This window comes from Grampus griseus (assembly GCF_964374135.1).
Source record: "Grampus griseus genome assembly, chromosome: 4".
Lineage (NCBI taxonomy): Eukaryota > Metazoa > Chordata > Mammalia > Artiodactyla > Delphinidae > Grampus > Grampus griseus.
Window position 1 is genome coordinate 68,730,833 of NC_138997.1, and position 27,916 is coordinate 68,758,748.

At 36.4% G+C, this 27,916-nt stretch overlaps 1 protein-coding gene across 1 annotated transcript; it reads right to left on the reverse strand.

Annotated features, from left to right (window-relative positions):
- Positions 1 to 133: 133 nt before the first annotated feature.
- On the reverse strand, positions 134 to 27,142 carry SRP72 (signal recognition particle 72). The gene is made up of 19 exons (XM_082653551.1): positions 27,012 to 27,142; positions 24,803 to 24,923; positions 22,658 to 22,781; positions 21,235 to 21,378; positions 21,047 to 21,158; positions 19,490 to 19,521; positions 18,095 to 18,219; positions 17,944 to 18,001; positions 15,512 to 15,643; positions 14,510 to 14,638; positions 13,052 to 13,124; positions 11,019 to 11,083; positions 9,640 to 9,735; positions 8,676 to 8,779; positions 8,471 to 8,548; positions 8,105 to 8,242; positions 5,597 to 5,634; positions 3,017 to 3,176; positions 134 to 2,206 (listed from the first exon to the last, which is right to left on the reverse strand). Exons 1-19 carry the CDS (start codon positions 27,118 to 27,120, stop codon positions 2,029 to 2,031), a joined length of 2,016 nt encoding a protein of 671 aa, XP_082509677.1. The 5' UTR covers positions 27,121 to 27,142; the 3' UTR covers positions 134 to 2,028.
- Between the last annotated feature and the right edge of the window lie 774 nt (positions 27,143 to 27,916).

Below are 27,916 nucleotides of genomic sequence, written 5' to 3' on the forward strand. Positions count from 1 at the left end.
GCAGGGGATAATTTTAGATACTCAGCTTAAAAAATTCTTAGATATACTAACAGAAGTCCTCTGTAAAACGCCAACACCCCAGAACACCTTAATCCATACTCACCGCTAGATTATTTTATTTTAAAATGTGCTACAGTGAATGGATGTATCCATATTGACTTTTATAAATGCACACACACACAGACACACACAGACACACACAGACACACACACACAGACACACATACACAAAGTATATAGGTCACTGGTTAAAGACCTGTCCAAAAGAATAATTACTAGAAAGTTAATGTAGGTGTTTACATTTCATTTGACAATTACAATTTATTTGAACTGAGGTTTCAGTTGCTTAATAATGACTGATAATAACGACTGGCAATTACAATGACTTAGAGAACTATAAATTTCTCTGTGTGCCTTGGGTCAAAATTTTCATTGGCGGATAATTTTCACCAAAATTCTGTAGCTTAGTTAACCTAAAAAATTATTATCCTTCACCACAGAAATTTAATGGAATCCTAAAATCATAAATTTACTAACAATTATTTTTGTAATGGGGTTTATATTCAGAAGGAATAAATATCTGTCACTTACCAAAAGACTGTTCTGAGAGCTCAAAAAGTATAATGCCATAATAAATCATTCATATATGAAGGTCTCTTGTTTAGATGCTACCACAGTTTATGTTAAACAGAAAGGCAGCACCACATTTCTTACTCTTGTAAAGGAGGAAAGCCTTTTAAAAAACTCTTTGAAGAAGTTTCAGTAGATATGTTCAGAGTCAAACACAGCAGCACTTTATTAACAAGGACAGAGCAATATGATCACAAGGAAATACTCATAAGTCTAAACTGAATGCTATCTTGGGCAGCATAAAAGGAATACTAACAAGTGTAGGCATCCCAGTGTGTCTGTCTCACACCTGTTCAATGGGAAGGTGACTCATAAGCAAGGCAAGAACAGAGCGACACTGATACCACACACTGACTACAATACTTCATTACTTTGAGAAGGGTAGTGAATGGTCATACCCCCAACTAGAAAGAGGAATCATTTGAGACCTATCAGTTGGGCCAACAGTTCTGTTAAGCTTTAATACTGCCTACTCCTGAACTCTGGTATTAACCTCCTCTCTATGTAGGAAGTCAATGTTCATGCTCTTGATAGGGGCTGTTTAAATCTTTCTGATTTCTGTCAAATCCATCTGACCTCAGAGCACTGGGTCTAAGAGTCAACTTCTTGCAACACTGATGTCTTTCCCTTGAGATCTTTAATAGTGCTAAATCAGCATAACGTTATCATAATTTGAAAATGACATGGGGGCACAAAAAAGTCCTAATTTATATACATGTGTATATATGTATATACATACACATACTTTTCATTACTATATATATATATATATATATATATAGCATCCCATATTCCAGTATCACATGGCAGAGAATTTACAGTCAGAATAATCAAGACATTTAATTTAGTTTTCCTGTGGCCACTCATGTAGTGAACTGAAAAATACCAGTGTATTAATAAGGTCCCTTTTTATTACATGCTATTTCTAAGTAGATATTTGGAATGGTCAGAAGACTCCACTTTCAGTCTCCTAAGGCCTCCTAAGACATAATTTAAAGTGGGACTTGATAGAACAAATATCTTTGCACTCTAGTTGAAACAGAAGTAGTTTCTGTTTATATCCTAGGAAACCTTGGATAACATGCCTTGTTTGTGAAATTGAAAAAAACAGCAGATCAGCACACAAAGAGAAAGGATGCAACAGATATCAAAGTGGGTAAATGCCCAACTATTCTGACTCCTCCTCATCTGTGCAAAGCAAGGTGGTACAAGTAGGCCAAGTCTGACTGGGCAGAGTTTGAGGAAGATGCTTTTCTGTTTGATGAACAAGAAAATAATTTTATGAAAATGTGGGGATGGGAGAGGGAGCAGCTCTGTGCTTCTTGCTGTGTTACCTTTATTATGTTCCCAGTGTCACTGAGACTAGTTTAAAAATAGCCTACAAAAAGAATGTTCTAATCACCAGCCACCTTTTCCACCTTTCTTCTTTTTCTGTTGCTGTTTCTTTTTTGTTGCTGGAGCCCCTGCAGGTTTCTGGTGTCTTGGGGGTATGATATTACTTGTAGATGTAGATGCTGTTGCTGCGCTGCCAGGTCGTGGGGAGGTGGGTGGGCTGCTCACAGTTTTACTGGCATCCCTGAAATCATCAGATCAGGAAAGTGTTGGTCATTCATATATTCAACAAAGGAAAAGGCTATAAAAATGTATGTACATGGATTTCACCTCTCACAATCTCCCACACACATTTTCTTTTTCTTCCTTTCTTTCTTTTTTGGCCGCGCCACATGGCATGCGGGATCTTGGTTCCCCGATCAGGGTTGGCACATGTGATCTTGGTTCCCAGACCAGGGATGGAACCCGTGCCCCCTGCAGTGCCTCTGAGCTCGGAGTCTTAACCACTGGACTGCGCGGAAGTTCCCACACACATTTTCTTTTAAGGTGCGTTCCCCAACTCCCTATCCATTTTTCTTTTGAATAAAATTTTTACTGCATTATAATTTTTAAAAATGTAATTGATGGTACATGTCAATTTTTAGAAAGCTTAGAAAATAAAGAAAAAAACCTTTTAACGACCTATAATCCTTCCATGTAGAAATAACTGATTTAGTAACATTTTAAATTCTGCTTTCTAGTCAAATTATTTATTTATATCTGTTTCTCTAGATATTTAGTTAGTTGAATTACTCAGTGTATATAGTTTCCTTTTGAAGGTACTGTAATCCTAACATCTGCAATACAATCTTACAATTCTAGTATTTACAATACAACCAAGCCAGAAACAGCATGTTTTCTTTCCTTTACATAAGCATATTACAAAACATTTATTAAAGATATCTGACTATACTTCTCATACTATAAACATAACTCAAAAATTCTTAATGATGACCCTGAGTCAATCTCAGAAAGAAGCAACCTATGCCCTGAGGACTGGGAAGCAATGACTTACAATTCAGATGAAGCTCCTACAGTTGCTCCCTGGGTCCCTTTTCCAATCTGATCCTTCTTTTTACCCTTCTTTCTTCCTCGGTAGTAAGAACGTTCACGCATTGGTAGCCATCTTTCTGGATCTGGGGTCACTTTTGGGTCATAATTTTTAGGCAGTTTTCCTGTTTAACAATTAATTGATAAAGAAATGAGAGATCTGTCCATAATGTTTTCGAGATAGTTTGTTTAAACACTGTGTCCAAACCTGGGAATAAATAACATTAAAACTGAAATAAACTTATCTGAGCAAGTTTTATTTGTATAATCTAGCAGCGGAAAAAGGACTTATTTCTAAGCATGACACAAAATTCAGAAGGCATAAAAAGATTTCATAGATGTATCTGTATAAAAAAGTTTAAATTTTCATTTGGTAAAAGATAATTTTTAAGAGAAATAACAAAACAAGAAAACATTTGCGTACTATGTAACAGAGCGAATTAACATTCTTAATATAGAATGAGTTCTTGATAATCAGTAGGTAAATCATGTAAAGAAAATGGGCATAGCTGTAATTAGAGTAAGCCAAGAGAAATAAAAGTCATTAACTATGTGAAAAGATGCATGACCTCACTAATTAAAAATAATAAGGATAGGCGAGTTCCCTGGTGGCCTAGTGGTTAGGATTCCAGGCTTTCACTGCCGTGGCCTGGGTTCAATCCTTGGTCAGGGAACTGAGATCCCATAAGCTGTGCAGCGTGGCCCCCCCCACCAAAAAAAAAAATTAAAGGATAAAAAATTCTATATTAAAAAGTGTAATATGCAGTGTTTGTGAGATAGTGGGCAACTCTCAAACACTATGGCAGAAGTATATACTAGTATAGCCTCTGTAGAAAGCAAATAATTGGCAGTACCAGTCAAAATTTATACTTTTAGAAATTTATCTTGCAGAAACTCCTAAGTCACAAAGCTATATATGTGTTAAGAATACTCTCTGTGATATTCTTGAAAACAGCAAATTAACTTAAATGTCTATCAATAAGAGAATGATTATAGTATCCTCACACTATAGCAAGCTATAAAACTGAGTTAAAAAATGAAATACATCTATATTTAATAATTTGGAAAAATGTCTGCACAATATAGTCTAAAGTAGAAGATTAAAACAAATTATCCTGATTTGTTTATATCAGTTTTGTAAAAATATTAATTGAGCATGTAAATGTGTATGTGTTTATATATACAAAAAAAGTTAAGTAATTATCTCTGGGAGAATGAATTTGGGGTAGGGAATTTTCCATTCTTTATGCCATTCTATAATGACAGAAGTCTCTTACCTTTATTTTGTTTTTATAATGAACATATCTCTTGTAAATTAAAAAAAATACTCATCTGGAAACCACGAAAACAGAAAAACTGAAACTGGAGATTACTGATATCTACAGTTATCAGCTATTTCCTGGCAGTATTACTAATAAATAAAACAACATGAAACAAATACTTTAGTTTTTACCAATTTCCAAGTACAGTGATAAAAGTGAAGAACTAGTAAGACTTGTAGGTAAAGACAGTGGAGTGAATGCAACACTGGCTTCTGCACTATCCAAAACTCCACTAAAATGTAATAAACCCATTAAAAGGAAAAATAGTAGAAAAGATATTTTCAGTAAAATTCTAGAAGCTGGAAAACAGATGGAGGGGTGGTAATAAATTTAGCAGATTTGGGAAACCTGAATCCTTGATTTTGCAGTAAGCAAAATCAAGAAGCAAACTGATTTCTACCACAGATTTCCCAAAGACTCGGGAACAGGTAGGTGGCTCCAGGGATATCCTCTGACTAGTTGAAGCCAAGCATGGTAATTCCACCCTCTCTTGCCATGGATTAAAATAAGTAAGCCAGTCAATGCATGACATTCCTCTGGTTAATGGTTCAGGGCTGGACACTGACCTATACTGGCCCAATCAGGTTAATGGGCTTTCCCATTAATGGGCTTGCCAAATGCAGAGGCTCTCTTTACATCCTGCTGGATAAAAATAACAAGTATATGGCTCTGTTTCCAACAAACATCTGATTACTCTAGTGGGATTCATTTTTGTGTACAGGAGAACAAAGAGATACAACTACTGGATAAACTAACCCTGATATAACCTTCCTCTACACTGCCAGTTTCATAAACAGTAAATTTTCTTAAGCCAGTTTCATGGAGTTCTACGGTACTTGTAGCCAAAAGCACTCTAATGTAGAAGAGCTTACTGTTGCCAGGCACTGTTTTAAGAGCTTTACATGTAGTATCTTATTTAATCCTATGAGGTACATACTATCATATTCCATCTTACAAATGAAAAACTCAGGAAGGTATGTTAACCTGTTCACAGTCACAGTGACAAAAAGCAATGTTACTAGAGCAACAATTTGAATTCAGGCACTCGTAAACTTCAGAATTGCACTCTTTAAAGTTATAAATTTAAGTAAATGTTAGCTATAGTCAAGACAAAACTCAGTTTCAAAGATATGAGAGTTTATGTCTGAAGAATTCTATGTAAGGCCAAACTCAAGCTTTTACCTTATAGAAAGAAATCTAAAGATTAAAAAAAAAAGCCTTACCCTTCTTTTTTTTCTTCTTTTTTTTCAAATCTCCCTGTCTACAAAGATAAGAAAAATCATTATCATCATTGTGATAAAATATTTATAGAGCATTAAGCATGTGCAAAAGAGTGAGCTGGGTACTTTGTCATAAAGGTGTTTAAGATTTGGCGTCACCTCACCAAAGCTAATAAACTAGTTGGTTTATTAATTTAATCAAATTTAATAAAGCTTCAAACACCATTACTTTTTGGAAGGTGCTTTAGAAAAGAGGGGTGACAACTGTTTTCAGAAAATAGATACCATTTACACTGGCACATATTAAGTCTATGTAAAAAGGTAAGAAATCTGTACAAGCATAAAAATCTATAGTTCTATGCTAAGTTACCTTATATTTGGCAAAACTAGAAAACAGATAATTTAAACTCTTTGCCAGAAGAACATGTAAAGGTATCATACATGCAAAGAATATTTCTGGGAGGATATGCAAGACAAGTAACATTGGTTGTGGCCTTGGGTGGGAAGAGGGCAGACAGGGGTGGGAGGAAGACTACGTTTTTAATCTTTCAGGCTTTGAACCCTGTGAGTTTACTGAATTTTTTAAGTAAGTAAAATCTTTATTAAGTACACTGACAAAAAATAAATAAAGGTATTTAAAGAGCATAAACACTCAGGGGAATACTTCAAAATAACTATTAAGTACTCTGACAGCTATACTCTGACAGCTACAGTAGAAAAGAGAAAGACATTAAAAAATCCCTCTGGATACACTCATGTGATATACCTCTACGGGAACTATGAAACAGTGAACCAAAAAGATAAGACAGCAACAATGTCTGCCCAAATTTCATTCTACCAAGTCATTCAATTGTGAAAGTTCTTTTAGGGTACCCTGAAGAATAAGAAATGCAACATACAGCATCTTACTTTAGAGCTTCATCTCTCACTCAGACTATGCAACAGTCTTCTGAATTGTCTCCCTACAAATCATACTACACAGCCATATCTGCAATTTCCTAAGACTCTCTGCCATTTCTTACTTCTTTGCCTTTGCTCACATTTTGCCCATCTCATCCTCGTCTTCCTCCAGAGTCAACCTCCTCCATGAAGCCTCTCCTAACCTCCCACCGTCCCCAGGAAGGACTGACTATTCCCTCTGGTGTATTCCTCTATGCTTGTACAATCACAGCACGTGCAACCTTTATTTCAATTACTGCTTAAGTATATTTCCTTCTGTTAGACTGAAGTTCTTTTCAGGGCAAGGACAATGATTTACTTTCGTCACCAACATAGTGTTTAACTTCAAGAGAAACTACACCTTTTTATGTGTCCAAAAGTCAACATAAAATGAAAGACATTAATAATGCCTAATGAAAATACTGTGCTGAAACTGAGAAGCTTTAAAGTCAATGTACATCTTAATAATTGTCTAATGGAAAAGATAAAGATGATTAAAGGATTAGAAAAGAACTGTATGTTCTTACTAATTACCCAACCCTGTTTTGGAAAAGGAAAAAAAAAATACTGAAAATATTTAAATACACATTGTATGAAAATCTCCTAAGACCTGGCTTGAATTCATTATTTTGGAGTTCTTGATAAGGCTTGAAATTGGGATCATGATAAAATGAAATTTGGAACAATGCAGTATCTCTGAGACTGCAATTTCTTATTTAACTTTTAAAAATCTATTATGAGGATGGTAATACCTTTTTAACAAACACAGAGTTCATAATGAAGTCAATCATATACTGTTGCTGATATATATATTTTTTTAATTATGAAAAATCAGATTTCAAAAGTCATTCAAAAAAAAGAGAAAACTGAAAAATTATGAAAGTCACAAAACTGGGGAAGTGCTATATCTTTTCCATTCTCTATTCATCCTGAGTGAAAAACAGAATCTTAAAACAGTTTATTTAGTAGGTCTCTGCTATTTTTGAGATGACAATGTACGAGAACAAGAAAAGAATTGGAATTTGACTTCTTGTAAGTTATTGAAGCTGGCTAACTTTCCTCCAAATCAGCAAAATAAACCTTATCTGAAATTTGGTCTAGAATTCTAAATGATGTGCTAAATGTACATCAATATCTCACAGGTAAATAAAGTAAGACACATCCAGCCTATGGAATACTATGCATAAAAAGAATAAAATATGTCTACATTGAGAATATGGAAAAATCTCTAAGACTTATTAAATGAAAGAAAATTCGAAGACAGTTAAATACAATATAATCCCATTTCTATAAAAAATATCTAATCTAAGGAAAGTATTTCTAAATCAGCTCTGTGTGCAAACACAAAGAAAAAGATCTGGAAGTAAACACACTAAATTAGTATCAGAGGTAAATTGTGGGTGGGGAGGAGGAGGGGAAACAAGGACAAAAAGCTGGGCACAGCACAAGAGAAGGGAAAAGAAACAAAGTGGACTTAAACTTTATTCACATGGAATTTTTACAAGAGTGCATTTTTTATTCCTTATATAACTTAAAATCAGCATTAGTGAATGTTACAATGAAAAACATTACCCTTGCTCCTTTGGTTGACTATCTCCAGCAACTTTTCCACCCTTCTTCCGAATGTACGTAGCACCAGGAGAATTTTCAAGAGCCTCAACATCTACTTTTAGAGACATACTATCTGATGAAGGCAAGTGTTTACTAAGGCTGGGATAGAACAAGAGTTCAGGAACACAATATATATACATATATATGTTTGGATCTATCACTGTATTTTTCAGGCACATTGATCAATAAATTCTCATTTTTGCTTTTACTAGTTAGAGGAGGGATTTTGTTTGTTGAAATTTATAACAAAAAAGCCCTGGTCAAAACAGGTAAGGGAAGGGATTTATTGCACTACTTGGGAGCTGTCTAGAACAATCAAAAGGATACGCTTTTGCCTTCTCAGGATCTACAAGTGAGTAAGCAGAAATAAGCTGTGCCAGGGTGTGAATATCTTTTGGATTTTGTCTAAAAGAAGAAATAAGAAAGTCACTAAACAGTTTATAAAACTGGAGAAAGTAACATAAACAAGCAAAATAACTCCCTCATATCAAATAAAACTTGGATTTCTGCACCTCCACCTTTCAGAGCTTACTTCCATAGCTGTTCTAGGTCACTAATTGCCTCCTTCTTCCGTCCATATTTGAGTTTGAAGTTTGCAGCTTCTCTTATCAAGGACAAATGAGCAGGAGATTTGGGCTATAGATTCAATAAAGAAAGAAAAAAAGTTTTAAGCTAAATATCTAGCAAGTCAATGAAGTTATATTCATTATATCTTTAAAATGGACCTACCCATTAGATTTCTCATCTTAAGTTTTACTGAATGCACAAAACAACAAAAAGAAATTCACACACACACACACACACACACACACACACAGAGGGAAAGACAAATTAGTACAAGTGAAGACCAATTTATGAACTTGGTATACAACCCATCTCTATTTAGATTGTCTTGTCTACAACTAGAAATATTGCATAACCAAATCTTAAAGTTACGTCACTATCGTTCTCAAACATTAATTTGACACAATACTTCCTAGAACACTGATATCTCTTCACTGCTAATCGTGCTAACAGTATTAATGCCCCCTGTGTGTATGTATATCTATAAGTTGGATAATGCCTATGCAAAGACCCATACTGGAAAAAACGAAGATGTTCCTATTAGATAGATACACAATTATTCTACATACTGCTGTTGTACCAAGTACTACCATCCATGGGCTCTCTAGCCACTAAAGATGAGCTGTCTTATACACAAGCACATACAATTAATATTCTTATTTCTTGAGATTACACACACAAACACACATACATACACTCAGGAAGGAGCTTCAGAAAATATAACTGAGCTTTTTTTTTTTTGGTAGCCATTTCTTTCTTCTAATAACATTATCTGGATCTGGTATACATAAAAACTGAGTGACAGTCTAACAGCATTCCATTTTTTAAACAGTGAGTTGAAATGTTTCAATTCTTAATTTTGAGTTCACTGCTGCAGCTTTTTATTCTTATGCAAAAATGTACCCTCATAACATTTTACTCCATCTTTTTACCTGACGGTTTTGATACCACTGGATAGCTTGTGTGAAGACCTCAATGGCACTGTCAATATCTTCCTCATGGCTGTACATTGTCACTAAGGCAGACACCTACCCAGCCAAAGGTATAAATTAGTGAACAGAATTCCTCCTTCTCTCTCAGAATAAACTTTTTGAAAATGAATAAAGTTAAAGAAACAGCAAATAAAGGTTGCTAGGCTCTGTACTAGTACCTAATTCATCATAAAAATTGCTAATGCATAACTAGAAATACCATGAACAACAATGGTGTTTTCCAAACACAAAGGTGATTATCTGTAAAAAAAATACCTCCCCTAAAGCTCATTCACAAATGGTTTGTTATCAGTACACAACAAGGTAAATACAGAAGTTGAGAAGAAGCACTTAGAAAATTAGTTTATATGATCACTGAGGTACACACACTAGAGAGGCTAAACTTGCATGTGGCCTCCACTACATGAAGCCAGTGAAAGCTTGCCTAGCGTGCTGGAGGGACAGCAAAGAGGGCCATGTAACTGGAGTGGAGTGACAGGGGGAGGAGCCATAGGCAGATGAGGACAAAAAGGAAACAGAAACAAAAAGCCAGATCATTGAGAAAAATCAATAAAATTAACAAACCTCTGGCTAGACTAATTAGAAAAAAAAGATAATAGGAACAAAATGTCCTACAGATATTAAAAGGATAAACAGGGAATATCTGAACAACTTTCATGCCAATAAATCCAACAACCTAGATGAAACATTATGTTAGCCAGATATTATATTTGATTCTAACATAATCACAGCCCAGTCTTAAAGTATGATTCTTCAAAAGAGAAAACACTACCATAATACTATTATACATTTATTGAGTGCCATTTGTAAACAAGCTGTGTTGGAAAATGAAACAGTCCCTGTACAATAAATGTACATACCACCACTACAGAATGTTTTTACTTCGAAACAGATGTGCTCACAGCTATATTAGTGATCTAAACGTGTGATGCTTGAATAATCAGAGAACTAAAAACTAAATTCGTTGGCCATTATTACCAAATTGTTTTAACTCAAAGAAATCACACTGAAGACATGATAAAATAATAGGCTAAGAAATTCCCTATATATGTCTTAGGATATTTAAAGTTGGCTTTCAAGTGGTAATATAAGGCCTAAACAGTTCCTGACACATTTGACTAAATAATAAATCAATGCAAAGCAGAGCATAAAATGTAATTAAATTTACACCAGAAAGCTATTATTTTAACTACAACTTCTACATTTTGAATAAAGAAATAAGCAGAAATTAAAGTGAAAACAAAGAAATATCAGACATACCAATGAACTATTAATTCCATTACTTTTTCAGTCTTAAAATATTTTAGTTATAAACTCACCATGCCTGGTTTATGCTTTAACTGCTCTATGCTTCTCAATATCAAACATGCTTTGGAAATATTACCTTAATAGAATAAAAACAAAATCAGCATCACATTGAAGAAAGCATCTCATGGAGAAAAAAAAGATAAAAAATTTAAGAGTCATATTTTGTAACATCTCTAAACACTCAAGCTTTGGGACCTTGGGAATAATGTATTCTATTTATTCATTTTACAAACAAAGGAAATTAAATCCTAAAGAAACAATATATCTTGCTTATGCCCACAAAGTTAATGGCAGAACTGCTACCAGAAAAAAAGTCTCCCAGCTCCCAATCCATTGAGTTCTATTTCTCCCTTTTCAGAGTGTAACTTAAAAGGCAGGAGTCCTTCCCTAAAGGCCTTGAAATTGTTACTGTAGATATGAGTGCAATGGATAGTTTCCTACAATGTTAAAATCTGATTTTCTACTCATTGCAAACCTCAATTGCAAACCTACTCAACAAACCTTCCAAAGTCTTTAAAGACAAAACAATAACCATGTAACAGACTCATTCTCAGTAATATTAGTATGATAAATAATCCTCACAAGAATAAACTGAAAACTGGATGAGAAAAGAAGATACAGAGGAAAGCAAGAAAAAGAAGAAAGAGAGGTGGGAAAAGGAAAAAGAAACAAAGGAGGAAGATAAGAAATGTGAGAATAGGGTAGCTATCAGGTCTCAACCTGATTTTCATTACTACCCCACTGAGGTGCCTTTTTAGACATTGTTTTTTCCTAATTGCCAACTCCCCTCCCCTCTACCCATGAACTTTTCATTTTAGCCATCACAATATCTAAGATTTTTTTCAATCCTGTGCACCAAACCAATTATCACCTCCACTGAGAATGTATGGTCTACACCAGAGTTGTCTGATGGAACTTTCTGTGATGATGGAAACAGCCTCTATCTATGCTGTCCAACTACACACATGTGGCAATGAAACTTCTTAAATGTAGCCAGCACAACTGAGGAACTGAATTTTAAATTTAGTTTAATTTTGGGACTTCCCTAGTGGTCCAATGGTAAGAAATCCACCTTGCAATGCAGGGGACGCGGGTTCTATCCCTGGTCAGGGAACTAAGATCCCATATGCCGCAGGGCATCTAAGCCCATGCGCCACAACTACTGAGCTTGCGCACCTCATCTGGAGAGCCTGTGTGCTGGAAACTACAGAGCCCACACCCTCTGGAACCCGCATGCCGCAACTCAGAGCCCACATGCATTGGAGCCTGTGTGCCACAACTAAATGAGAGAAAAAACCCTCACACCACAACTAAAGAGAAGCCTGTGTACCACAGCAAAGAGCCTGTGCACTGCAATGAAGGATCCCACATGCTGCAACTAAGACCCAACACAGCCAAAAAATAAATAAATTAATAAAATAAATAAATCTTTAAAAAAATAAATTCTGTTTAATTTTAATTTAAACTTAGAATAGCTACATATGGATAGTGGCTACCAGACAGGGACAACACAGCTCTAGATACTCAACACTGGTTCAAAATTTTAAACAAAAAACTGTCAGTTCTCTGTAAGATTCAAAAACACAAGTTCTCATTAAACTTCCTTGCCTCTTCTCTACCAAAGATATGGGTTATAGAGTATAAATGAAGAATAAAGGGCTAAGAAAATTTGAAAACTAGGAAGCAAAGTAACTCTTAATTCATGCAAATACTACCAAGTGACAGATATAATAAGCATTTCTACACATGACGTACACAGGAAATTCAAGTATAGAACAGACGAATTCTATGCTTCTACAGACTTTCAAAGCATGGATTGAGAAACATTCTAACAATTTAGGAATTAACCCAAGAAAAGGCCTCCTAACATTACTAAATATGTTGGAGTTCACACAATCTAGCTTCATATTTGAAACAGCATTATGCTTCACTATTATGCAAAAATTTTTAAAAATCACATAGTCCACAACTATTTCAGAATCATTCCAATCATATGTTTCCATTAACAGGGTTATTTTAATCATAATGAAATAATCATGAATACCTTGGGAAATTTTCAGCTGTGCCATGGTCAGCTTAATTTCAGCAGCGTTTTCTGGATGCTGATCTGCAAATTCCTAGAATTTTTTTAGTTGGGAAAAAAAATTACATTTACACAACTAAGCGCACATATTCTAATTACTTATTTCAGCCTCATTAAATTTTTTTTTAAATTAATTAATTAATTAATTGATGACTACATTGGGTCTTTGTTGCTGTGCGCGGGCTCTCTCCAGTTGAGGCGAGCAGGGGCTACTCTTCCCTGCGGTGCATGGGCCTCTCACTGCGGTGGCCTCTCCTGCCGCGGAGCACGGGCTCTAGGCACGCGGGCCTCAGCAGTTGTGGCACGTGGGCTCAGCAGTTGTGGCCTGCAGGCTCTAGAGCGCAGGCTCAGCAGTTGTGGCACACGGGCTTAGCTGCTCCACAGCATGTGGGATCTTCCCGGACCAGGGCTCGAACCCATGTCCCTGCATTGGCAGGTGGATTCTTAACCACTGCGCCACCAGCAAAGTTCCCTCATTAAATTTTAAATCCAGTTTTGAAACATTAAACTTCTGGTTTCAGGTCAAAATTTTAAATTTGGAAAAATTTTATTTGACATCCACTTTGCTTAAAATTGTGCTCTGAGGGCTTCCCTGGTGGTGCAATGGTTGAGAGTCTGCCTGCCGATGCAGGGGATATGGGTTCGTGCCCTGGTCCAGGAAGATCCCACATGCTGTGGATTGGCTGGGCCTGTAAGCCATGACTGCTGAGCGTGCGCGTCCGGAGCCTGTGCTCTGCAATGGGAGAGATCACAACAGTGAGAGGCCCGCGTACCGCAAAAAAAAAAATTGTGCTCTGAAAGAAACTGCAATAATGTCAAGTCTCTAGGAAGTCACCAGTAGAGAAACAATAATTAAAATTACTACATAGATTTTTCTTTTTTTTTAAAGAAAGATACTCAGAAAAAAAAAAGACGACTCCTTACTGAGGATCCCTGCTTGGCAACTTTGCCCCTCAGGATGGTCCTAATTTTATGCTGTCCAACTTTCCAACGTAGTCTACTCTCAGGAAATTCGAATGTGATTTAATGTTTGGTTTAGCTTAATTAAAAACCAAGTCAGTATCTCTGTAATTGTTTGAGGTTTTGGATTGGGACTTACTAAAAAATACATTATTGAAAAAGGGGCTAAGCATGTTCTGGTATTTTAAGTCTAAAACAAACCGTTAACTAGTGTTACATCAATCTCCAAATGAAAAGCATTCTTCGGAGTTTACAGCAAACATTTACTAATGCAAATTTATATAAAACAAAGCTGCGGCCCAAGAATTAACTAAAGTGACACTCTGGCATGTGTATAGTGGTATATTACCTATTAGTTTTCCCATGAAATTTACAAGCTTGTACATTATTTTAATAATGAAAATAAAACAAGGCTAAAACTACCTGACATCTCATTAAAAATGCAAGTAATTGTTTTACCTGAAGCAGCTCTATTGCTTTTGTGTGCTGCTTTTCACGGCAGAGCTGGGCAGCTTGGATTAACACAGGAAGGAGATGCTCAGGACTTTGGGACTGTAAACTGGCAGATATTTTGCGACACTGTTCTGCCTAAAAGACAGTATTTCCCCCCCCACAAAAATAAGCCGGTTAATTAAATCAAACATTAAGTGAATGACCAAAAAGAAAAAAGGATGGGGAGGTGGAAGGAAACCAGCTGAAACAAAATAGTAAGTGAAGAACTACCTAGGGTAAGAGAGGTGGTTTACAGTACCCTCAAGTTTTTCCTGAAAGAAAAAGATTTCCATTTACTGAATGTAAGCTATGAGTTCTTAAAGCATTTAGGAAAGAATAAGTCCTAAACATTCATTTGGATGCTTAAATTGCAGAATTTTGTTTAAAAAAACCCAGAACACATCAAGTGTCAGCCTTTGCTTCAAAGCAACAAAACGTATAGGTATTTCTTGCTACAGTATTTAGGAACAACTTGACTCAGTGCTAAATAATGAAAATGTTACTGCCTCTCAGTCCCCCACTGAAAACCTCTGCTCTAGAAGAGTACAAAATCATAATTTAATTAGAATTTACACATATTGGAGTTAGAACTGCCCTTCTTATTTATAACTTGATGTGATTATGCACAAACTAAAAAGACGGATCTTACATTTATAATCACGATCAGCATCTTTGATGATTTTTCCTTTAATTCAGAGAAATTAGAAATAAGGTAATGAGAGAATTTTCTCATTTACAGCCGTGAATAGTGTTTTCTTCTTAAAAGCCACCACTGTAGACCTTTACAAAGAACTGGGCAAATTACTTACTTAACAGATAAAATCTATGATACATGACCTTCTGAAGACTACATGAGTCTGAGACAAAATATAAGCAAAAATATAAACAGACTGGACTGATACACCCATTATGCCTCATGTGCCATATTCCAAAAGGTTTAGCCAGGGGAACCAGAGGTCTGTTGCCTACCTGGTTTGTGTACATAGCAAGTAAAGCTTTGTTAAATTCTATAGCTTGCAGTTGTTTCTTGGAAAGCTTAAACTCCACTCCTTCTGCATTGGTTAATTTCACCTTCTTCTTGGAGTCAAAGACATTTTGGTCCTGACAAAGAAAAGTTCATTCACCATTAACAGCAATCTCAGACTTCAACTCTTTTAACACTCCAAGGCCTTATTCCTCTTTCATTTTGTTATTTTATGTAAACACAACAAGAGAGCTTGGAAGATAATACACCTACCTGGCTGGGGTGCCTATGCTCCTAAGGTACATATAAATTTGGCTTGGTTTCTTGGTTTGGTTTTATCTTTCTACTATTAATTGCTTTCTTTAGCTTTTTGATGAAAAGTACAAAGGGACTGCACAAATCTTACAGTGGAAATTAGGACTACAACGATACCTAAATTTGTAATATCTACAAACTATCTTTAGAATTTAGATGACAAATGAGGAAAGTAACTTATTCCTCTCTGACATATTATCATACATAAGCAAATGGAATGGAATAAGAATGGAAGACAATTAAGTCACACTGCACCCTGAGAAGGACAAAAAGGGCATCTAAGTGTCTACTATGTGCACAGTATTCTAACTTTGTTAAATATTATTTGCAAATATGTGTTACCATTGTGCTTTTTAAACCATGTCTTCTACTAGTTTAAAGACTAAAAGGAGGCAAAGAAGAAATCTAAAATAAATTCTGCTTTTTACTGTGAAGCTCCAAACCAATGTGAAATTATTTTAAATGTACAGCAAGAAACTGGCTTTCATATAAATCAATCCTCAAGAAACCATATTTCTAGTTGGTACTCCTATGTCACTATTTTAGTACTTAAACTCACCATGCATGCCACTGCCAGACTTCTCTTAAACTTTACTACCATGACACTTATTAACATTTTTGATTTTTCAAGGTCTCCCACACCTTGGTTATTATTCAATGTAACCTTTTTTTTTTTCTTAACTAGCCAGCATGTATGTATCCTCATATCTTTTGCTCTCTCACTTTCCCTCCATAAGTCATTTGCTTATGCTGTTGCTTAACCTTCAAACCATATCGCTCCTTCAAGCCTCTATTCAAATTAGCCAACCCAGATCGTCCTTCACCAAATACTGTAGTTACAAGTATACAACAAGAAATTTAAATGTGCACAATTTTTTTCAACACTAGAATTTTTTATACTATGTAATGATTAAGACGACGTTTCATATTTATTTTTGCATTTCCTATTGCATCCAGCACCATACTGAATAAAAAATTAGAAATAAATGTTAACTGAAGAAAAATTCAGTGTATAAATACATTTAGATTGAGATATTTAGTACTTCACATACTCTCCTCCCCACAATTATATATCGGATAAAAACAATTTGTCCTCACTGGCATTTCAAATTGTTCATAAACATAGGCAGGTACATCTTGCTGCTAAGAGTCAAATGCCAGCATCAATTTTTGGAAACCTAAACCATGCCAATGCCCTACAACATCCTATATCTATTACCCCCCTAATGCCATTATCCTACATCTGAGAACCCTCTGAATTTCTGCTATAGGGGGAGAGAGATACCACACAGGCCTAAAAGGAGAGTGCATTGGAGTCAGAGACTAGAATCTGAATCCAAGTTCTACCTCTTAGTGGCTGTGATCTTATACAAATCACTTAACTCCTTTTAGCCTCAGATTACATTCCTATAAATTGGAGACATGTACTGCCACCTAAAAAGATAATTGTGAGGATGAAATAAGCTGGCACTTGGAAAATCACATAGCCTATCAAAAGAACCTAAATGTTACTTTTCTAATTTTCTATTGACTTGAATTTCAAATTTGAACTTGAAATATCTTCCCATTAGAACAATGTTCCAAAAGGTGGTTAATTTGACTAGTACAGTACTCTTTAGGATTGTTTACATACATGCTTGTAATAGTTTACACAGGGCTTGCGGGCGGCGGGGGCAGAGAAAGAGAGAGAACCTGCCCATGCCTCCTCTCCCCCAAAATAAAAACCACTGGAAAGAGAAAAACTATATACGGAAAACTTGTATTCAGACTTACTAGATGAAGAAATCAAAATCCAAACAACTTATTTCTCTAATAAGTATTCTCCATATAATGATAATAATGGGAAATAATATTATAATTATATTAATATTATAATTATATAGAATAATAACTTTAAAAAACAATGGGAAAAGGGTAAGATTTTTAAGTCCAGGGTATGTAACTACAAAATAGTTTTATTATTTGAATATACCTTGCAGAATCATTATGCGAGTTAAATAAAACTCTCCATTGTGATTTTGCTGCAACTGGACTCTGTCATGGAAAAACTTATCCTAGAACAAGGCTGGAGTAATATGCTTCCAGCAAAAAACAGTGTAAGAAAACCATGGATATTCCATACCTTGTTAATTGTAATGATGTTATTTGCAATCACAGCTAGCAGTGCTACATCTGTTGGTCTGCAAACAAAAAGCACCAGTCAAAAAGGAATAAACCTTTAAAAAGAAAACTCATACCCTATAAAAGACACTTCATTTTAATAACCCACTTACTTTAGTTTTATTATCTGATTGTAAAGTTGCAAAGCCTCCTCTGTATGACCCTGAAGCTGCATAATATAGGCCATCTGCCCGTGGATGATGGCCAGTTCTGCCTGTGGGTCTTCTTCAGTCCCATCCTAAGCAGAAAAAGAAATATTTTTTTTTCCTGTGAGTTCTCCAAATTGATCTACATATTAACCAAGTGATCCAAACATTCAGAAGATATATCATCCTAAAGAAGACATACAATTTTCAGGAATTTTCCTGTAAAGTCAGTTTGTTAAAATTTAGGAATAGCTACCAAAACAGGGAAGCTTAAATGAGAATGGCAAAAAGACAAATTCTGGAAGGACATGGCGACAAGCTCAGGAATACCATTCACTGATCATTTTTATTCTCTAAAAAGTTAAGACTAAAAAAAAAAAAAAATGTGAAAAACAGCATACAAGTTTAACTTTTTACAATACCCCTAAATTCTGGAAACAATTTTCTCATAAGAAACACATTTTCAAAATGCTTCACTCTTAATTCTAAAATAATTCTAATCCAAAGACTACAAAATTCTAACTAGTAACTATCACTGTACAAAGAACTTCAAAAGCTGAAACTAATTCTGTAATTAAAGTAGCAGCTCTCTTAACTGATACCCCAGATCAATCTGTATTTTCCATTCCTTTGGAGAGGTTGACTGATGCCCACGTAGAGAGAATGCTCAAGGCTAGGAGGCTGCTCTTTTTTGCCATACCAGGCGCTCCTACTCTCACCTGGTAAGCATATGTTGACCAGGTCAGACTTGTTTGTTTCCAATCCCATTATGCCAGTTGTGTTTGATAAAGAAATGATAAAACTTAAGTATTGCAGTAAGACAAGAACTATGCATGAGAAAAGAGACTTGCTTCGATGAAAACTATGTTGAATGCTCAGAAATATTTGACAAAGGTTGAGTTCCTAAAGAAAATTACTATCTAATTAGGTATGAGCCAGAAAATGAAGAAAAAAAAAAAAGGACTCTGTAATGAAACTAATTCACAACTGTCTTTAAAGTATTGTTATACTTAAGGAAAAAACCCTGGAGATCATGACTGTTGGATTATGTATAGTTTATGTAAGGAATATGCATGGAATTCCTATGAATAGGACCTTACTCAAAGACCTGAGCCCTACATCTAAAACAGGAGAATGAATTTATATGAATTTAAAATGAAATGCATAAGGCATATAAAATTTTGTATTGTCATTTCTCACCCTAAGAGAGTCCATCAAATAACTGGTCAAGAGGGTTTCTGTGATTCTTATCTAATGAATCAATATCATTTCAAAAAGTCAGTAAATACTACAGAGAAGGCTCCTACAAATTTATATTAGCAGAAGTGTAAAATCTGGGTTTAACCACAGTGGAATACTTACAGAGTCTTCTGATAATGAACGGCGGCAAAGATCTATAGGAGAAAATGGTTTTAAAATTAACATTGCTGGGTAACTCTCGTTTCTTTCATGTTCCAAAGAACAAGAACTAAATTCTTAGGGAGAAGATTTAAGATAATTTTAATAACAAGCAAATTTGGAATTTATCGTTAACATCAAATATATTACATAAATATTATCAATTCTTGATTACTCTAGCTCTTTGGCATTTTCTTTCACTTGCAATCCCTATGTTAAAAAAAAATTTTAAGGGAATTTAAAATATATAAATGTAACAAATGTTGATTGCAAAAAATCAATTATAGAAAAGTATAAAAATAAGGACAATAATCCTGTCACCCAAAGATAACCACTGTAGCATTTCAGCTATTTTTTTTAATGTAAATGCACAGCTACATTTTTAAATGAAAGTGGGACAGTCTACTATTTTGAAACTTCCCTTCCCCCATTTAATATACTGTGGACATCTTTATGTTACAACACATTATTATTTTTAACATGATTATTGTTAATGACTGCATGGTAATCTATTCTGTCATTATAATAAAGTCTTCTAATAGGACAGAAACTCATGTTCCTAAATTTTTGTTCTTATGAACATCCCTTCAATTAAATTCAAATATATATATATATCTGTATGGATGTTATCTAATTATTCCCTTATTTCCTTAAATTTCTAAAAATGAAATTCTTAGATCAAAGGGTATGAAAATTTCAAAATCTGCTACAGCACCAAACTGCCCACTGCAAAGCCTCTACTACTTTTACATTCATACCTGCAATATATGAGGATGTCCTCCCATACCACTGTCAATACTGGGTATGATCCAGAAATTATCATTATTAAACATATTTTTCTCCTCATGATGCTCTAACCTCTGCCCTTATTTTAACCATCAATATTTAAGAATAAAACAGACCCTGTTTCACCATTTTTCCTTCCCACCATTCATCACAGTCCCTACATCACTTTTATAGCTTCCAAGGGAAATGTATGGAGAAGAAAGTCGAAATGTTTCAGGAGTTGAGACCAGACATAAGTTCTCTAATAAATTATTTTCTTTTTCACTTAAGAGCTTCAAAGCATGCAGATATTGTATATGGAAACATACTAAGTGGAGTTAAAATGTGCTCGAATAGTGTTATCAATGCATAAATGTGGCACACCATATTGTTACTATATTTGTGTACTTGTTTAATACCAATAATAATGATGATAATAATATTTACCGAATGCTTACTAACTCGGTTAATTTACATTTAACATTCACAGTAAGTTGTTCAAAAACCTACTCCTCAAAACTCAAACTTAAGGTTTGGTGTGGCTGAAAATGGACAAGTAGACTGGCTTAGGAATAACATAGTAACAGAGGAGAGACAACAGTCAAGAACCCAAGAGAAAGGCTAGATGGATTTTGAGAAATTTCCACTGCATCAATAATTTCCATTTAAAAACTTCCCAAAGTTTTTAACTTTTGGAAATACTTTGCAAAGTTATATGCACATTACATTTACATATCATTTTAACAAACTTCCAACCTTCAGCTTTTTGCAGGATTTTCATTGCCTGGTTCAGCTGGCCTTGTCCTATCAGCGCACATGCAGCATTGTAGCACAGTTCGTGTGTGCCTTCTTGGAGACCCAAGTTCTCCTGTCACAGAGAATACCAGTCAAACACTAGACAGGAATATTATGTCATGGCTGTGTAAGTACACAGAGATACTCACTGGAACCACTTTTTCCCAGTTACTTTGAGCTGCAACAACTGCTGAAAGGTTTGTTTTTCTCTCCTCATCATAATCATCTTGAGAGTTTCGGACAAGATCTCTATACACAGCCAGGCATTCATCATAGCGTTCTAATCGGTACAACTGAAGAGATAAATAGCAAGTAAAAAATCAGAGAAGACAAATATTGTGTTACATCCCTAACACCATATAACCCCTTTTTTGGAACCACCATGTAAGAAACCTAACTCAGCATAACGTGGGCAATTAATTGTTTTTCCTTTACAATTTTTCAATTAGTTCTGTATGCTACTAATACTTCCCAAAAGTTACTTGCAATGAATCTCTACTATATTGCATATTTGTAGGCATGATTCAGTTAGAAAAGCCATTGTATTGACCCCCATCTTGAGGTGAGGTAAGTGCCTAAGTGGGTTGTGAAAGAAAACCATTCTGTAGAAATCAACCAATCTGACTTACAATCCCACAAGTTTACTAAGCCCCAGTAAACAGGAACAAAATTAGATGTTAACAAAAGGACTTACTATTTCCTAGTTCATTATACTGAATCTTCATTTCTCTTTTCCAGAAACCAACTATTGTATAGGGTAGTATCAAGTATACACAACATAATTCTTGCTTATTTCATTCAAGTTGTTCTTAAAGGGCGATAAGAACTGCCACTTGAGTCAATTAGTCTACATGTATGACAGAGATGGGTGCCCTTCATCAATATCAAAATGCTGGAATCTACCCTAAGCTAACCCAGTTTACATGAAAAGTTCTTTATAGACCTACAATCCATGAACTTGCCCAAATCTCTGTTAAACTCACACTACCTTTTGCGGACAATATATTCAATACATTATTTGCCCTAAACTGACATTTTAAAAAATTTTAAGAGGGTTTTGCTAGTTCTAATATAACATTTCTGTCCTCTTATCATAAATAACCCTATTTTACATTAGGCTTAATTGTATGTCTCAAAATTCTTTTAGAATAAGATATTTCCAGGGATTTAATGAACCATCTGAATTCATCCAAATTCTTATTCATCATGATTTTCTTTATTTTACATTTAGAGTAAAATATCAGTTAAAAACTAAAAAGACTGTTTCAAAACTGTGTAAGTATATAAGCTTACTGGCCTTCATCTTTCCAACTAAAAAGTCCAAATTTCATAGGATAGTTCTTAATTTTCCAATTACCCTTAGGAAGTCATTTGTTCATAGAACACTATACATGCAATTGTTCATATGAAGATCAAGGAGAGGGAATATGTTCAAACCTCAAGCACTGGTTTGGTGGCAAGTTTTATGGAGCATCAGGATGGGCTGGGGTTCCTCATCCCTGCTCCTTGCTATAGGTAGAATCACGTTCATGCAGGACGACTGTCAAACAGGGATTTTAAGGCAGTAATTACCACTTGTCCATAAAGCTCCTTTAGTTTGTCTGTCTGCTGGTTGGCACTTTCTATAGTCTTCAAGGCATTCTCAATTCTGTTCAGCCTGTACTCACAGTATGCCTTCTCGAAGGAAAGAGAGTTACTGAAAAAGGAAAAACCAATGTCTGATTATTAGCTAACACTGCAGAGCACCCACTGTAAGCCAGACACTGCTCTAAGCACACTTGATACATATTATTTAATCCCCATTAACAACAGATGACAAAGGTTAGCGACTTGTCTAAAATCAGACAGCTCGTAAGTGGCAGAAAATATTACATCTATTTCCCTAGGCTCTCTTGCTTTCATGGATATTCTTATTAGAATTACTGGCCTTTGAAACGAATATATAAGAATGAAATCCTGAATTAGCTAAAAACTGTTTCAGATATAAAGACAATCTGAACATGTTTTAAATGGGTTGTTATAGAAGTTTCTTAAATCCATTTAAGAACCTATGATAAGCCATATAATGCTACTCTAACTTGTCAAGAAGCAAATAATTAGCAAAGAAAAAGTAACTAGAAATCTTAAAAGAACATAGAACTTGTAATCAAACAACTGGTAAACAGACAACTACAAAAACACTACTTACATACACAGACTTAAAAATTCATCTACATTAATGTCACATATGAAACATTTTGAAGTTTCAACCATAATCTGTGAGGAAAAATAAACATCAAGCAAATGGCAACATCCTTTATTCACCTAACAAAAGATTATTTGAAAATTTCCCTCTCTCACAAAATGGCCAAAAATCAAAACACTGAATTTTAGCATAAACATGTTTACTAGTAGAAAGCAGTGTCCCTTTTATTACCCTTTTATTTTTAATAAAGTTTAAAAATTTGTTTTTAATCTGTAATACATGCAGTTGGCCCAAGTAAAAAAAAACAAAAAGGTATACATTGAAAGGGTTTTACTCCCACTGTTATTCAAATCTACTCTGTTCTGCTCACCTCCTACAAGTAACTATTTTTATTCATTGTTTCTCCATCTATTGTTTGTCTTTGCATATACAAAAAAATACACATAGAAATTCTTATATCCTCCTTTTCTTATACAAAAGGAAGTATACAATATACTGTTCTGTACCTTATAAACATTAAACAATAAATATGCTGCAACCTTCATTTCAACACACATTTCTTTTGGGGCTTAGGCATAACTGTAAAGAAAAATGAAATTACAGTACCAATTCAGATTATAAGTTCACGTTTCATGAAATGATAAATTAAATAAATAAATGAAAAAGATTAAGAATAATAAAAAACTGCTATAGGGCTTCCCTGGTGGCACAGTGTTTAAGAATCCACCTGCCAATGCAGGGGACACGGGTTCGAGCCCTGGTCCAGGAAGATCCCACATGCCTCAGAGCAACTAAGCCCGTGCACCACAACTACTGAGCCTGCGCTCTAGAGCCCGCGAGCCACAACTACTGAGCTCACGTGCCTAGAGCCCGTGCTCCACAACAAGACAAGCCACCTCAATGAGAAGCTGGTGCACTGCAACGAAGAGTAGCCCCTGCTCGCCGCAACTAGAGAAAGCCCGCACGCAGCAACGAAGACCCAACGCAGCCAAAAATAAATAAATAAAAAAATAAAAAGTAGATTGAAAAAAACTGCTATATATTCTAAAGGCTGCTAAAGAACTCTGACACTGAAAGATCTTGGCCTAAAATCATACTCACCTAAACAATTCTCAAAGGAGGCAGGCACAGAGGTCAGGCTAAGACTGCCATACCATCCTAGAGGCCTCGACTAATACATCCCTACCCTGTATGTTCTGCCCTCTCTGCTCTTTTTTTTAAAATTAAACTTCTGCTGAGTTGTTCTCCCTATGTCCTCCAAGAAATCTTGCGACTCTTGTTTATGCCCCACATCCCTCCAGTTTCCCTTCTTAGTGGTTCAAAAGGAAGACAGGGTAAGGAAAAGGTTCCTTAAAGCAGAAAAGAACAAAAGTTACTATTGCTCTTTCCAGTTTCAGAAGCACCATTGGCAGGCAAAAGGAAAAAAGGGGAAGGAAAGTAAAAGGTCAAAAATCACTGAATAGTGGGGAAAAAAACACGGAAATGGTTATAGCTATGGTAAACATGCACAAACAACTAATTAAATCACTTACTTGGCAAACACTTTGGTGTGAGTATTGATGACATTCAAGGCTTCCTTGAAACTTCCATTCTGGATAAGGCACACAACTTTACAGTGTAGGGCAGTTACATCATCCTTGTTGATCTGCAGTACTAAACAGCAATTTTAGGAAAGCAATTTTTAAATCCATTCCCTTTCCACATTTCCCATCTCAGGAAGCTACATTTCCAATTTTACTGCAGCAGAAATGATTAGTCAAAACATTTTTTTAAATGACTGATCTTTATTTTTAAGTTAAGAAGTGACAATAAGGAGAGTTAAGTTAGACTTTCCAGTGAGATAGCTTCCCAAGATGCATGTACCAAAAAAGTAAAGTGAGATAAAGAAGCAAGAATGAAGTTGTTTTCTACTGCTTTTTCATCTTGCAATGCATGCTATATCCTACATATTTCATTACTTCACAGGGAAAGAAAAAAGTTCATATAAAACTTGGCAGCAAATGACTTAGGTTTGAGTACAAGCTTGTCACTAAATGCCTTGAGGTCTTGGACAAGTCATTTGATTGCCAAATCTCAACTTTCTGATCTGCAAAACGAGTATGAAAGCATTACCTATTTTACAAGGTTATTAAAAAAATTACATGAGAATATTTTGAAAAAAATCTATAAGCTGTAAAGTATACAAACACAATTTGTTTTGCTGGCAATATTTCCAAACACCATTCAAAATTTCCCTTTTCAGGGAATATAACTAAAGAGAAGTGCAAGGAAGGAGTCAGGTGGCCAAATTTCAATGCTAAACAGCTGTTCAGTGTCAAAATGACTAGGATCACTCCCCTTGCTCCTGGGCAACTATAGGAATTCAAATCTCAGTCTAAGAATCAGAGTAATTTCTATCAATTAAGAAAATATATATTGGAGGGCTTCCCTGGTGGCGCAGTGGTTTAGAGTCCGCCTGCCGATGCAGGGGACACGGGTTCGTGCCCCGTTCCGGGAAGATCCCACATGCCCCGGAGCGGCTGGGCCCGTGAGCCATGGCCGCTGGGCCTGCGCGTCCGGAGCCTGTGCTCTGCAACGGGAGAGGCCACAACGTGTACCGCAAAAAAAAAAAATATATATATATATATATATTGGAGAACTGACAGCCCTTGCTGATTAAACAATTCCTGCACAGTACTTACTACATTGCTGATTAATATTGGTTGCAGGCCTAGCAAAGGCCAAAGTCAATTCAAAACAAGTTTAACAATCAAATAATTGTCATTAGTAGCTGTTTTCCTCAATGTCTGAAATCACCAAAAGTGCACTGTGGGCACAATCATTTCTTTTCACATTAACCCATCAATAGTTTGTTGAAAATTCACACTTGTACGTTACAGACATACCATGTATGTTATTACTTCTTTCAACAGTCAAACCTTGTCCTGGTAATTACATTTCCAAACCTAACAAATACAGGCAACACCTTCAATAAAGAATTTAGCACGACAGAGAGCATTAAAAAGCATGGCCGTATTACAGTTAGGCAGTAAAGGATAACAGAATATAATGAGTTGAACCTCACACCGAAGACAGTTCACTCAAAATGATCAGTTACCGGGCAAAAAACAGGATTAACATTTATCTTTGCAACGTTATTGCAAATGTTAGCGCTTTCACACACACATTTTCTGGTCTAAGAACGCTGGAGGGATTCTATCTGTGGGAATGACAGGCCTGACATCCAGATCCAGCCCTTCCCTCTACCCCGAGTCTGTACAGCTTCCACTTGTCAGCGCCAGCTTCCAAATTACGTGTCCCAGCCAGGTTCCTCCCCCCGCTGCGACCCAAAAGAAAAAGCTCCCTCAGCAATACTATCTTGATCACTCCGCTATAAGGAAAGCGAAAAGGAGGCAATGTGGAGTATTTGCGAAATAAGGCGTGAAAACAACGGAGTAAAATAAAAAAGCAGTTTGGAAGAGACGTCGGGAGCTGCGGTCTCTTTAAATCCTTCCCTCGCTTTCTGCTTGGGGGGGGGAAGACGGAAGTACACGTGGCTCTAAGCTACCCAGTACACAGGGCTGGCCGTGGGGAGCTGAGGCACCGCGACCCGCGCCCACTGGGCGTTCGGGCCCTAGCAGCGGGCGGCTGGGGTCTCCCCTCCCGCTGTCTGCTCGGAGGTGGTCACGCGCCACGGAAGGAGGCTGCATCCTCCCACCTGCCCGGGCCCGCCCCCGCCCCGGCGCCCGCCGGGACACTTACTCTTGTTGACGGTTTTGAGAGCGCGCGTGAAGTCGCCGTTCTGGCCATAACGGTTCACTTCACTCCAGAGCGCAGGTACCGAAACCCCCCCACTGCCGCCGCTCGCCATCTTGGAGGAGAGGCGGGGCGACCTCTTGCCCCGGAAGAGGATCTCGGAGGTGCCTAAGCGGAGAAGGAAGCCGGTGGTTGCTAAGCGTTTCGCAGTCGGAAGCGTCTTTAATACTGAGTTGGCGTCAAAGGCCGCAGTCTTCACTCTCGTACCTAGAAATTTGCGAAGATTGAGTCGATACTCCTTTCTAGAAGCGGGTCTGGAGGAACGAGGCGTCGGATCCTGGGAAGGGGTTTAAAAGGATTCACCAAACAGATTCGGCTAAAAACAGCGTGCGTTTCCGGGGCGACCGCTGGGGGCGGAGAAGTGTCCAGGTCCCTAGAGGCGGAGCTGGGCGAAGGTCTATGGAAAATAAATAACAGATCTATGGCGTGGTAAAATACCAACTAGAAACCGTAGGGGGTCATCTGAAGGAGTGGGAGAGAAGGGGAGGGGGAGAGAGACGGCTTCTTGCTGCCTGGGAATACTTCATAGAGGAATTGGTATTTGAATGGGATCTTGAAAAACCTGGGGTTGGTTCTGGGTAAAGTTCAGAGAAGCGAATATGAGGAAAGGCAAAGAAGAAGAAAAGAATCTCCAAGTGCAAAGCACGTTTGGTGAAAACCCCCTGGCTACCCTTTGGGCTGCATTTCAGGAGCAGTTGGGAATAAGGCTGGAAGGGTGATGTGTTTTGGTGTGAGAATACCCAGGTTCAGACGCTCTAGATGTCTGACTTGTGAACGTGTTATCAGAGTCCCAGTTTTCCCGGCTGTAAAATAGGGATAATATATAATTGTTCTAGGGATAAACGATACTT

Coding starts and splice junctions, on each gene's coding strand:
- SRP72 (XM_082653551.1), bottom strand. CDS start 27,120: ATGGCGAGCGGCGGCAGTGGGGGGGTTTCGGTACCTGCGCTCTGGAGT. Junction 13,125..14,509: donor AAGCAATAGAGCTGCTTCAG/GTAAAACAATTA, acceptor AAAAAATTCTAG/GAATTTGCAGATCAGCATCC. Junction 5,635..8,104: donor AGTCAACCAAAGGAGCAAGG/GTAATGTTTTTC, acceptor TTATCTTTGTAG/ACAGGGAGATTTGAAAAAAA.